Source organism: Sinohyriopsis cumingii, chromosome 12 (genome assembly GCF_028554795.1).
Source record: "Sinohyriopsis cumingii isolate HCF-2022 chromosome 12, ASM2855479v2, whole genome shotgun sequence".
Taxonomy (NCBI): Eukaryota; Metazoa; Mollusca; class Bivalvia; order Unionida; family Unionidae; genus Sinohyriopsis; species Sinohyriopsis cumingii.
This window is the reverse complement of record NC_142972.1, coordinates 104,122,930-104,137,993: the sequence shown is the minus strand read 5'-3', so window position 1 is coordinate 104,137,993 and position 15,064 is coordinate 104,122,930. Positions and strand designations below refer to the sequence as shown.

At 34.0% G+C, this 15,064-nt stretch overlaps 1 protein-coding gene across 3 annotated transcripts in view; it reads left to right on the top strand.

Moving 5' to 3' along the window:
* LOC149787161 (uncharacterized) overlaps positions 1-6,496 on the top strand; it is a 100,179-nt gene extending 93,683 nt beyond the window's left edge. For all 3 annotated transcript variants that reach the window (XM_089977659.1, XM_089977660.1, XM_089977661.1), the window contains 3 exons: positions 577-1,152; positions 1,656-1,680; positions 3,988-6,496. In XM_089977659.1, coding sequence (XP_089833785.1) covers positions 577-1,152; positions 1,656-1,680; positions 3,988-4,640 — 1,254 coding nt within the window. In that variant the 3' untranslated portion in view covers positions 4,641-6,496. The remainder of the gene's footprint in view (positions 1-576; positions 1,153-1,655; positions 1,681-3,987) is intronic.
* The last annotated feature ends 8,568 nt before the right edge of the window (positions 6,497-15,064 follow it).

Genomic DNA, 15,064 nt, shown 5'->3' with positions numbered 1-15,064 from the left:
GATATATTTTTTACAGGAAATATGACAAGGAGCAAATTGTGTATCCCCATCAGAGTGTGTACTAGATGTGAATTGTATGCTTAGGTATCATACAGTAAAATAATGCAGCTGTATGTTGCATATTAAACTGAGTTGTTATGCCAAAGTCAGAGTCAGTTAAAATGTACAACTTTCCAACATAATGCTAACATATAATATAGCCATGCAGACATGTGTAAAGGAGAAGTAATTTGTTTTTCTTATATTCAAACTGCATCAATTGTGTGGACGGTTACTTTCTCTTTTCTGAAAAATATCAGAATGTGCAAACGTTTTATCCCCTTAGCACGATAAGTCTGTGTGATCAATGTGGACTTTTTGAGATGTTGGCCCTAGTTATCCTAAACAAGCTGTGTCAACAGCATTATTTTATTTGATCGCAAATATTTAAAGAAAATTAAACTATATGATCCCCAATAGTATCAGTAGATTGTTGAAGTACATTTTTCCATATTGGTGTACTGAATATTATTTCAAACTAAAAACTCAAATATCTTCCTTATATTCCCACTAAGAATGAATTCATTAATTTAACAGGAGGAGAGTTACTTCCTTGCCCCATGTATGCTTCAGCAGGAAACGCCAGAAGACATCATCTGCCCAAAACCAAATCAGCAGATCGAGAGTTCACCCGTCATGTGCTATGTCTTCACTAGTAGCTTCCTACCGAGTCCGATCTTTCACAGGCTTGTTGCTGCCTGTGTAGCTCACTGGCCAGTAGCCAAAAAAAAGAAAGAACAGATGGAAGAGAATCTGATCTTTTGTGGCTGCTGCGTTTTTCAGCTGGACCAACAACACAAAGTGACCCTACATTTTAGAGAGCATGTTATATTTTTGAGAGTCACTAGAATGGGAATCATGGACAAGACTCCATCTTTAAAGCTGTGCATTGAGGTGAGAGAGTTCATCACTACCAACCTCCTTAAGATCATTGGATACCTGGGTCAGAGTCTGAAGTTTGAGTACTTTATACAATGTCCTGAATACAGTGGTGTCAGTATCAACAGTCTGATCCCTGTATCCCTTCTCAAAGAGAATGCAGAAGTACACTGTGATTTCCATGATCACATGATTGAGTCGTGCAAAGTTTTGAACTTCTGGTTTGAAGATCAGGTGAGTGTACACAAATTAAGGTGCTTCATGAAACGTTATAGAAGATTTTATTTAACACTTGAAAATACAATGCATTGTGCTGTCTAATTTCTAAAATATCTACATGTTATTTGATGTCAGATTGGAGTGTGACACAATGCATTGAGCTTTTTTATACTATTTGTATCTGATTATATCACAATTGAGTTCCAAATTTTATCCAAGTCTCTTCTACTGAGTGTATGGATTTAAATAAAAGACTTTTATGTATCAGAATAAATGGCATCCTTTAATTTGAATTGAATGTGTTTGTTGTCACAGTGATGAAGTATTATGAAGAATTCAGTAGTTTGATTTGAATTTGAATCTTGTATCATAATGATGAGAGATACAACTTTCTTGCAGAAAATGATAATATCAAGATTACTATGTCCATACACAGTATGTAAGAGTTTGATAAAAAATACAAGAGTCAATTGGATACCACAACCTGTCATTCAGTGTGGTTTTCTTTATAATTTCAGGAGCAATCAGGAGATAGTAATGCTTGTAAGTATGCTACATATCTACTTGGAACTTGGTGTAACTATAATCTGTTCTTGATCAGGTTAATCATAGTATCACCTGTAAGGAATGTTGTAATGAACTGGAGCTTGGGATGACTGTAACCTGTACTTGATCATCTATTGTTTTCTTGGGATGACTGTAACCTGTACTTGATCCTCTATTGTTGTCTTAGGATGAATGTAACCTGTACTTGATTCTCTATTGTTGTCTTGAGATGACTGTAACATGTACTTGATCATATGTTGTTGTCTTGGGATGACTGTAACCTGTACTTGATCATCTAGTGTTGTCTTGGGATGACTGTAACCTGTACTTGATCCTCTAGTGTTGTCTTGGGATGACTAACTTGTTCTTGATAATCTATTGTTTTCTTGGGATGACTGTAAAGACCTGTACTTAATCATATATTGTTGTCTTGGGATGACTGTAACCTGTATTTGATCCTCTATTGTTGTCTTGGGATGACTGTAACCTGTACTTCATCATCTGTTGTTGTCTTGGGATGACTGTAACCTGTACTTGATCATCTAGTGTTGTCTTGCGATGACTAACTTATACTTGGTAATCTATTGTTTTCTTGGGATGACTGTAAAAACCTGTACTTAATCATATATTGTTGTCTTGGGATGACTGTAACCTGTACTTGATCATCTATTATTGTCTTGGGATGACTGTATCCTGTACTTGATCATCTGTTGTTGTCTTGGGATGACTGTAACCTGTGCTTGATCATCTATTGTTGTCTCGGCAGTGGCCAATGTTACAAGCACAAGACTTTATACAATCTGGTCATTCATGCCTCTCAAGCCATATATATATTCATCTATTTGTCCGGAATAATTTTGGGGTTGACGTCTTTAATGTAGAGAAATATATCCTGTTTCTAACAGTGAATGAACATAGTCATGAGCCTCATCTTCAGTAAACTGATTTATTTCTATCCTCCAGTTGAATTATGTATTTACCTCGTTATTCGATACCATGAATAAATACACTACTGCAGCAATAGATTGACCCAGTAATAGAATGTACAAGAACCAATTAGCAAATATATTCATTACAAAGCTATAAATCTCTGATCAACAAAAACTATATCATCGACTGGTTGATTGAATTCCCATCACATTTTGGTCTCATCATTCAAGATATAAGGCAAGAGAGTCAGTATTTTATGTTTATGTGTTCTTCCATTTACTCAGATATGTTCTAGTTATCCATTGGTGTGTCTCTTCAGACACCATATGAACCTCTCTCTCATCACCCTTTGTCTGTGTATCTCTTTAGACCCAAAGTCAATCATATCTTCTCCCTTCATTTGTGTGTCCAATCAAACCAATTCAGAACCTATCTACACCCATTGTTGGTGGGTCCTTAAACCTTAAGACATTGTGCGGAACCTTTCTGTGGCAATTCCTGCTGTCAAAAAATTATTCTGTTATTCAAAGCTTCATTTTTACAAGCCAAATTCAAATTTTAAAATTTGAGTCATCCCTCAACACATGTCTAATCCAAGTAATATCCTTTAGCGGACTGGCTATTTAATAAATTTTTCTCCGAGTGAATATACACATTATCCGCATACTTTTAGACTCGTCCCTTGTCTTTGATAGCCATATAGTCGTTTCTGTCTGATTGTTCAACTCTGATTGGTTCACTAAAACATTGAACTTACCATCAACTCATCACTGTTTCAACACTGGATGTACCAGAAAGCATACTATGCCTATTGCAATAAATAAGATAACAAGAAAAGATTCAGTTTATTTGAAGTATTTTGTTGGCCTAGGATTGGATAACACCTATGTAGGGACTCCTGTTAGATTAAAATCAATGAAACAGTTATCTGGACACAACATTCTTCTAGGAATGATTGTTTCTTACAACCATGAACAAAGTCAAGCTTGAGCTTCTTAACATTCTGGACACCATACTTTCGGTTGACTGTTAACCAAACCTGATATGCTATTTTACTGGGGGAATTTTCAATAAAATGATCCCATTCTCTCCTATAATTGGTTGGTCCCTAATGTCCTCGAGATCTCAGATATCAATTTGTTAATGAATGCAGTTCATGAATGTAAATAATGTCATGAATGTATATGTATAATTACTACAAAATTAGATCCATACATTTAAACAATTTCATGTAAAATATACAGTCTTAGTAGACTGAATAAAACCAACTTTACTTTGTTGATATCATTCATAATTAATATCATAAAATATGTTTAATTTCAGAATGTGTGTCTGTGTACTGGAGTGTATTTTACTGTTATTTTCATCTTTCAGCTTCTGGTGATATTATGCCACCCCCACCAACTGGTGACACTGACAGGTTCATGCGCATCACATATCTTTTGGTTGATGTTGGATCCAGGGTCCTGAGACGACTTTTAAGTCATCACACAGTCACATCCACCTGCACTCTGGACCAGTATCTTGCCAAAAACATGAATACTATCAACAGTCTTGGAAGGGTGTTCAACATGTCCATGATGGACATCATGTTTCCACCAAATGGCGACGATACAAACCTAGATGACTATGACATCACCCTGTTGTCTGCCCTCTTTAACAATATTGTGCCATCTCTGAGCAAGCAAGAAAAGGACATGATCCAAAAGCTGCGAGAAGACAGGAACAAACTGTATGGTCATGCTAAGTCATGCCAGATTAATGCCGTTGACTATCAGTCCTACTGGAATGACATCAGCGCAACATTGGTAAGTCTCAGCCAGCATTGCGGGGACACTGCTTTTGAGGTTGATATACTACAGGAAATTCAGCGTACTCAGATATCAGCAATCCCAGCTGGATCTTACCTAGATATACTCAAATCATGGTTTGACATGATAGAAACTTTTAAGGATGAGTTGCAGAATGTGACATCAAGACTACAAGCTCTAGAGTCAAAGGAAAAATCATTTGAAAACAAGTCTTAAACATGGATGTCCTTCAGCAGAAGGAATAATCTGCAAATAGTGTCATAAACATGAATGTCCTTCCTTAGAAGGGCCAGTCTGTAAATAACACGTCTTAACTTACGTGTTCATCAGTATAACCATCTAAAAAGACTGAACCATAGACATGTGTCCTCAGTTGAATGGAAAATCTGAATAGAAAGTCATAAGATATAATGAGTATCTCAGTAAAATTAAATCAATATAATTACATTGAAACAACAGTCTTAGTGAAATGAGTCATAAGCACACGTCTTTCAATGCCTGAAACAGGAATCTCAGTAAAATGAGTCACAAGCACACCTGTCTTTCATTGTCTGAAACAACAGTCTCAGTGAAATGAGTGACAAACACATCTGTCTTTCAATGCCTGAAACAGGAATCTCAGTAAAAATGAGTCAAAACACATCTGTGCTTGAAGCAGTTGAAATAAAATTCTCAGACAATTGCAAATCAAACAGACATACTTGATTCAAATAAACCTTTCCAGGAAATTGAGCAATACATACATGTATATAAGAACTTGACATTAATAAACAATGCAAGAAAAGTAATAAACAAATATCCATGAACTTCACTAGAACATCCGTTCAGTGTCAATCATATTTATACACGAAATTTACAGAAGGAACTTCAGTGTGAGTCACACTTATGCATGAAATTCAACAGAAGAAATATACTTTCAGCGTGAGTCATAATTATGTCCAAATTCAACAGAAGGAACATCCTTTCAAGGTGAGTCACAATTATACACGAAATTCAACAGAAGGAATTTCAATGTGAGTCACAATTATACACGAAATGCAACAGGAGGAACATCCTTTCAAGGTGAGTCAAAATTATACATGAAATGCAACAGAAAGATCTTTAGTGTGAGTTATAAGAATACATGAATTCAACAGAATGAACATCGTGATACCTTTAAGACTTTGTCTTGATACTATTACAGTAACATTATTTGTTTACTGACTTTGAAATGAATTGTGTGCATTCAATCTTTTAAGCTATGAGGCATGTAGATTCACATGTGTTTGGAATGAACTGAATGAATTCAATCTCATTAGCTATAGATCATGTAAATACACCTGTCTGGAATGAACTGAGTGTATTCAATCTTATTAGCTATAAATCATGTAAATACATGTGTTTGAAATGAACTGAGTGTATTCAATCTTATTATTTATACATCATGTAAATACATGTGTGTTTGGAATGAACTGAGTGTATTCAATCTTATTATTTATACATCATGTAAATACATGTGTGTTTGGAATGAACTGAGTGTATTCAATCTTATTAGCTATAAATCATGTAAATACATATGTGTTTGGAATGAACTGAGTGTATTCAATCTTATTATTTATACATCATGTAAATACATGTGTGTTTGGAATGAACTGAGTGTATTCAATCTTATTAGCTATAAATCATGTAAATACATGTGTTTGGAATGAACTGAGTGTATTCAATCTTATTAGCTATACATCATGTAAATACTTGTGTTTGGAATGAACTGAGTGTATTCAATCTTATTATTTATACATCATGTAAATACATGTGTGTTTGGAATGAACTGAGTGTATTCAATCTTATTAGCTATAAATCATGTAAATACATATGTGTTTGGAATGAACTGAGTGTATTCAATCTTATTAGCTATACATCATGTAAATACATATGTGTTTGGAATGAACTGAGTGTATTCAATCTTATTAGCTATACATCATGTAAATACATGTGTTTGGAATGAATTGAGAGCATTTATCCTATTAGACGTAAATCATGTAAATACACGTGTGTTTGGAATGAATTAAATGCATTAGCTGTTAATCATATAATTACACACGTATTTGGATCATGGCAGTAATAATTAACAAATTGTCGGCTTTAAATATAATACACTGCACTGGGTTCCCAACGACATCAATTCATAAGTTTCTATTTTTCTCACTTTACAGTTTTCTCTCTCTCTCTCTCTCTCTCTCAGCATATGGCTAGGCCATGAAAACCATTATGGACTTTCTGAACAATTTCTGATCTTAACACTGTAAGTATGATATTTTCATCTCTTAATATAAATAGTTCTTTGCGAATGGAGCACATATTATACACATTGAAGTTTGGTTGTACTTCTATAATGACTTCCGTTTCCACTTTACATGTGACTTTCTTCCTTTAGAGAATTCTACTATAAAGTGGGTCTAGACTTCCAGTCTTTCTGTTTTTTGTTTTTGCTCTAAAAGTTTATCAGGCACATCAATATTCATTGGCACTGCAAAGGAGCTTTATCTCAATAAATTCATTGATCAGTGGCACTAAAAGTTTGTGGTAGCATAACTGCCAACCCCTATGATTTTGCCTTAAGTCTTACGAAAATTACCCTTAAAATATATACGGCATAAAAGCAAAAACTACAGGAAAATGGTCATTGCCACAACATCCGTATATTTTCTTTATCCGTGTTTGATTGGATCCAGGTTTGATATTTAAAATTAGTAAAATTAGTCAGGCAACCAGACTAGGTTTATAGCAGTTCCTCTGATGATTTAAACTAAACTGCTCCAATTTGTTCATACGAAGTGTCTGCATGATAAAACTGATGATTATATAAATTTTGTTTTTAAATGGCGTCCAGAAAGCGATGCATGTTTTAAGACAATAGGGAAAAAGTATAAAAATATTCAGATTCTTATGAATAAAACCCGGAATGGATGCAATTACGTTTATTGGACATAACGTGCCAATTTGAGTATGACTTGTGGTGGGACATATGATTGCTGTCGTCATGTGAAATGGACAAAGAATTTCCAAGAATTAGGTCAAGTTGAGAGACAGCAACAAGCCATTGAGCTGCATAGGGTTCAGAACTAAAGTTTGTGCAACTGTACTTGTGGTAAATAAAGTCTATGCATATTTTACAAACTTCTGAGTTGAATGCAATGATAATCATTGCTGCATGTTTCGAATACCAAACTTTTAATTTTGTTTTCTAGCTTTACAGCAGCAGTTTATGATATGTTGTTGCACCTTACTGAAAACTGGTCAGACTTACAGGAAAAAGGTAAACTACCTTACTGAGACGAACTTGTCAAGGTTTGCAGGTCTTTGGCAGGCAAGCACTCTGAACAAGTTCAGTCCAAACAAGAAGGTATGACGTTCTTACAGGTGACACATACATTATCCACTCCATTCTCTAACTGTGCATATTTAGCCTATGTGGAAGTGTGTTCTCAAAAAAGCAAGAATGCAAATGGGTTTTTCCCTTGTTCTTGGAATAGTGCTGACACCAACACTCACATCTGTAAACTTTCCTGGTCCTTGCAGTGCTAAATTTAGTTTAGAGATATTGAAACTTTGACTTTCACAAAAATGTAGTTATGGTCTGGTATAGCTGATAGAGGAAAAACCTGAACAAACTGGTAGGAATAATCAACCCACAGGAGACAACCGGAAAGCTTTCTCACCTACCCACAGTGGCCAAGCCCAAGTCTCAAACCCACAGAGACAGAGGTGAGATGGCAGTAATTGGAAAAGTCAAACACTTTAGACCACTCGGCTACCCAGGGCCCCACAAGCAATTAGAACCCATATAATACATTGCTAGAGCAATTACTAATCAATGGAGATATGTAATTACAATATTTTTGAAAAAAATAGATTTCTTAATTTTACCCTCAAAAATAAGTGGTTTACATTAATAAGGAAAATTTGATCTGACTGGATAAAGTATTTGATGCATAAAAGTAAAACAATTTATAACAAATTTAATTTATTTCCCTTTAGACATTTTATACACATTAGCTCAATGGAGAAATTATATAGAATTTAGCAATAACACACACACATGCATACACATACATACATACATACATACATTGATGTAACCAATTACTAAATGCTAAAAATACATCCCACACCACCATTCACATGTTCACCAAAAATCATAATTCGAATTAAAAATTAATTGTAGATAAACCAATGTACATAAACAGTTTATTCTCTAAAATTGTACACAACATTCAAATATCAATGTGTAGTGGCTAACAATACAAACATCATTAAAATATACATGTGCAATGTCTATCAATACACACAGCATTAAAATATACATGTGTAATGGCTAGGAATACATACAGCAGCATACACATGTGTAGTGGCTAGCAATACACACATAATTAAAATGTACATGTGTAATGGATGGCAATACATACAGCATTAAAATATACATGTGCAATGATTAGCAGTACACACATATTTAATTAAAATGTACATGTGTAATGGCTAGCAATACACAATTAAAATATACATGTGTAACTGCTAGCAATGCACATATAATAAAAATATACATGTGTAATGGCTAGCAATACACAGAGCATTAAAATATACATGTATAATGGATAGCACATAACACTTATTTTACATTCGTAAGAATTTTAAATATACATAGAGTGAAACAACTATGATCTGTGTTGTGATATATATATATATATATATATATATATATATATAACAAAGATCGTGGTCAGTAAATAACAGCATGGAAAGTAGATATAAACATGAAAGGTCAGCATGATCAGTAAATATAAGCATGAATGGTCTGCATAGTCAGTAATTATCAGTGTATCAGTGTGAATGGTTAGTAAATATCAGTATGAATGGTCAGTAAATCAGTAAATACATGTATCATCATGAATGGTCCACATGGTCAGTAACTATCTGCATGAATGGTCGGTTTGGTTAGTAAATAATAGCATGAATGGTCCACATGGTCAGTAACTATCAACATGAATGGTCAGCATTGTCATTAAATATAGGCATGATTGACCAGCATGCTCAGTAAACATGAATGTTCACTATGGTCAGTAAGTATCAGTATGAATGGTCAGCAAGGTCAGTAACTATATGCATGAATGGTCAGTATGTATCAGGATGAATGATCACCATGGTCAGTGACTATCAGCATTAATGGTCAGTAATTATCATGATGAATGGTCAGAATGGTTATTAATGGCATGAATGGTCGACATGACCAGTAACTATCTGCATAAATGGTCTGCATGGTCAGTAATTATCAGCTTGAATGGTCAGCATGGTCAGTAGATATCAACATGAATGGTCAGCATGGTCAGTAAGCATCAGCATGACTGGTCATCATGGACAGCAACTATCAGAATGAATGGACAGTAAACATCAGCATAAAAGGTCAGCATGGTCAGTAAAAATCATGGTCAGGACCTATCAGAATGAATTGTTGCTATGGTCAGTAAACGTCAGCATGAATGGTCAGCATGGACAGTAAATATTTTTATAAATGGTCAGCATGGTCATTACGTATCAACATGTATGTCTATGAATATCAGTATGAATGGTCAGTAAATATCAGCATGAATGGTCAGTATGTATCAAAATAAATGGTCAGCATGGTCAGTAACTACCAGCATAAATGGTTAGCATGGTCAGTATCATCTTGAATTGACAGTATATATCAGCATGGATGGTCAGCATGGTATCAGTATGCATCAGCATAACTGGTCAGCATTGTCCGTAACTGTCAACCTGAATGGTCTGTAAACATCAGCATGAATGGTGAATAAACATCAGTATGAATCGTTAGCATGGTGTGTGTGTGTGTGTGTGTGTGTGTGTGATTAGGAGTTTTAACGTAGCTTTAACAATTGTTCAGTCCTATCGCTACGATGTCTGCAGTGACAGTTTATAGTGATGCCAGCACTGGGGCATCATGCCGCAGATATGTAGCATGATGTCCCACCCAGTCACATTATCCTGATGACAGGCTGACCAGTCCTAACACTAACCTCTTAATGCTGAGCACATTGCGAGGCAGCTGTTAGTACCATTTTTGTAAGTCTTTGGTATGGCTCAGCCAGGGTTCGAACCCATGACCTCCCCCTTCTGAGGCGGATGTTCTAGCCACTAGGCCACCGGAGCGGTCTGCATGGTTAGTAACTATTAACATGAATGGTCAGCATGGTCATTTTCGCTATGAATAGTAAACATCATCCTCTTCTCTTCATGCACATTATTATTAGTAGTAGTAGTATTATTACCGTTTTTGTCAACTCAAGCAGTTAATATCTTTTGACTGATGTAGTAATTTTACAACAGAAAAACCTTAGCTTAAGAATAGATATGAATTTGGGAACAACGACATTTAATATCCAGGTACTTAATCCTTGCTAATCATTAAATATCATCAATTTCACCTTGGAATAATAATTTAATCAGAAGTATTGTTCACTTGCATCTTTCTATGCATAGAGCTACTTACATGCATATATTGTGAAAGACAGTTACTAGATTGACAAATTTGTCCACAGCACATTAGAATTTCAAGACTGTATTAGCAGTGATCCATTAAAGAAATTTAATTTGGAATTGTTTCTGCCATAATGTACACATATTTTAAAGCTAATAAGCTTTCTTTTCTTTTTATAGTGTATTGTGTCACTGTTTTACTCCATTTACCTCCATTGATGCAAACTAATTTATCAGCATTTAATTGTATACCATACATAACCCACTGTGTAATCTGAGTTTTACATATCAGATTTTATATAAGTGTTTGACCCAGTTTACCCTTGAACTATAATTGTAAAATGCCATGTCAAGTTCAGGTGATGGTTTAAAATTTCTTTGTGTTTTCCTACACATAATTTTTCTTGCATATTCTAAGGAGATCTGATGTCTAATATTAAAGTTGCAGTATATCTAACATGTCTATGTATCAAATCATGTCAGAACATGTCTATGTATCAAATCATGTCAGAAAATGTCTATGTATCTAATTATGTCAGAAAATGCATGTGGTTACTGATGGAAAACTATTTAAGGTGATCAGGAACTTACCAAAAGCTCAACTGAATTTAAATCCATTGTGCCACTTGTCACGAAATACTATCAAAGCTAAATATGTTTTTGATAATGAATGCATGACATTGTCTCAATCTAAAAGTTAGACCCATCAATGAGAATCAAGTATGTTCATCATAGTGAATGCGTGATAGTATTTCAATCGAGAACTTAGACCCATCAGTGGGAACAAGTATGTTTATGACAGTGCATAACAATTTCTTTTTCTTATAGTCAGCATGGTAATCAAATATAATTATGATGCTAAATGCATGACAGTGTCTTGGTCTGAAAGTGAGACTCGACATAGAAATCAAAATGTGTATGATACTGAAAGCATTACAGTGCCTTGGTCTGAAAGTTAGAGTCAACAATGAAATAAAAATGTGTATGATAGTGAATCCATAATGATGTCAAGATTGCAGTTGATGCCTTATGATGTTTATTTTTTAAATTCAAAATTAAGTGGACATATATTTATCTTTCGTTCTATTCCATGGTTTCATTGAGGTAGCATAACTATGACTACGTGTCAATGAAGATAAAAACACAATTGTACACTTTAATGTGGTGTTAGTCAGGTTTTGACTGAAGATGAAAAATACACTGATACTTATATTGTGAAGAGCAGCCTTCATCCCCTTTATCTTACACAGTGTAATTAAGTCAATACGGATTCGTAAAATCTTAATCCCATAATTTATCTTAAAGTAAATATAAGTTAAATTGGATTTTGAACTATCTCTAGCAACAATAGAAACCTTGATATTTTATCTTTTTAGGAATCTTAAAAGATAGAAATGAATTATCTTTTAAAACAAAAATGTACATACAAAGAGAAGCCTATATCTCATTTATCTTAGTGTAATTAAGTCAATACAGATTCCAATAATTTATCTTACACAGTACATCTCAGACAAATTGGATTTTGAAATATCTCTAGCGACAATAGAAGCCTTGATATTTTATCTTTTTAGGAATTTTGAAAGAAAAAAATGAATTACCCTTTTTTATAAAAGTTAACCATTGTCAGCACAGCATGAAATATAGGTCACAGCTTCCTGAATTTGTGATAATGACACTCATCAAGATGCATCCCTACACCATGTTGCATGATTCTAGTTATAACATAATGAACGCATAGCACAAAATACCCCTTGTAGTTATGAGCTAACCCAAAATCTTAATGTAAGCAAGTAAGATGTGAAATGTAGGTCACAGTGACATTATGTTCTATGTGGTACTTGCATAAATGTTAGCAATCACCAGTTAGCATGAACAGAGCATGAGAAATACAACCTACTTTGTGAGGAGTGTGTATTACTTGTCAGGATGCATTCTCATAGCATTTCATGATTCCATGTTTAACTATTTATGCTGAGTACATTCTCATACAATTTAAGGATTTCAGGTATAAAATTACAAGGTGTAATATTTGTTAAGACACATTATCTCATACAATTTCTTGATTCTAGGTTGAACTATTTACGCCCTGTCAAAAATATTGGAATGAGACATAACAAGTTTAACAAGAATACACAACTAATGTATATCAAGCTTGATGTTTAAAAAAGGCAAAAATCTGAAAAACAGATATCATGTCAAGTGAGAAAACTACCTCAGATTACCCGAAATGGCATGTTCTGATATAGAATGCCATCTATTATAGTATAAAAGATACAAGGTACATAACTTCAAAAAGCTTTGTTTACGCCTGACCCTCAATTTCTTTCTGTTATTTCAAGCTTGGAAGGTACACGACCATAATCTAAAGCTTGGTTTACTCCATAGATATTTGTCTTTTCAGCAAGCCATCATTGATGTTTCTGTTTTGCACCAGACTGAATTTAAGGGCTATTAACCAGATGACAAACTGGTTAACTGATTTGGCACACTGATATCGATTTTAAGAAAATATAGATTCCATCGGAGAACAATGGTGCAGACATAATTTAGAAACACTGATATTTATGGTTGTGTTTATAAATAGTTTAATCGTCAGCTATCCTGAGACTCCTGAAATCAACTGGGATATGCAGAACCAGTAAATCATGGTCATCTGGTGTATGATAATTACATGAGAGGTTGCGCTATGCAGGAAAATTACCGAAACCTTTTGAATTCCATGATAATACAGATCTCATGAAATAGTAGTTGGCTACCTTACATGTATATACAAAGCCAGATTCCTTAGCTCCCTCACCAGGGATTCAAGTCATGAAACCTACTCTACATTTTTATTGTAAAATATCTTCCACGTAACTTTTACAATATGCAATGAAGCGATACCTGAGAAATCAAGAAGAAAATCAGTATGGAGTAAATAGAAGCTATCATAAACTTTAAAATGACATCAAGACCATAAAATGAGGTCTAGACCACCAAAATATTCTGGATTATGTGATTTTATTGTGATTTATGCAAAGTTAAGAATCTAAACTAAACATCATTTTAATACAGAATAATTGTAATATTCTATAGTAAAGATCACATGGATGACAAAAGCAAAATTTTTAAGATTATATTGTACATATCAAGATGTTTTAATTGAACATACTACTACTACTTATTGCTATTATTAATATTATTATCATTATTTACATTGAATCAGCTTTTTACTGATTTCATGTGGGCTAGAATGTATGAACTTTAAACTTGCTATTATAGACAAGTTGAATTGCTACCACATCAGTTATCTCTAACAAACAATTTTAATGTGATTATTTGCATAACCTCTCCAAACTAATACCATTAAAAAATTGTTACACATAATGACGTGTCTTCTTATTCCAATTTAAACAAAACAAATGATGCTTAGTACTGCCAATCAGATGTCATTGCCAATGGGGAGTGGATATTTATGAAGAGTTTGAGAAGTTTGGAGATTAATGACAAAGTCAAAATAAAGAGTATTCCTTGATATATAATAGTCCCATCTTAGGTGTGGCATATAAAGATATTTTTTTATTAAAAGATGCATCAGTAGTAGAAGGGATCCGTATATTCCACCTTTTGTAAAGATGTTGAGTGAACAGTGACATTATAGCAGTACTTCTGATCTTGCAGCTGTGATTGCATTAAGTGCTAGGACTTAATTAAAGTTTCAGCCTCTCAGTATATTTATAATACAGTGTTTATGGAGAGACTGTGTATAATGCTGACAATGTTATACGTAATTACATATAATAATGGAAATTGTTACCATATTCTAGTCACAGAGTCATAACACTAGTCAAGCAAAGATCCATATACTGCTGTAGTTGAAATACATTAAACATCAAGACTGAATCATCTAAAATTTTTACAAAATTGATCTCAACTCACTCATAATATCCAATGGAAAAAATAGTAACTTAACCTGTCAGGTCTATTCAACTATTATATGTTAATTTGGAGACTTGTGAAGGTTCAGGCAGTTGTATTGCATGTTTACTAGCTTGACACATGAAAAATAATGAGTGTGACTAATTAATACTGGCATCATCTCAATGTGCAAGTGAAGACATCTGGAACTTATATTGCATGTTTAATAGTTT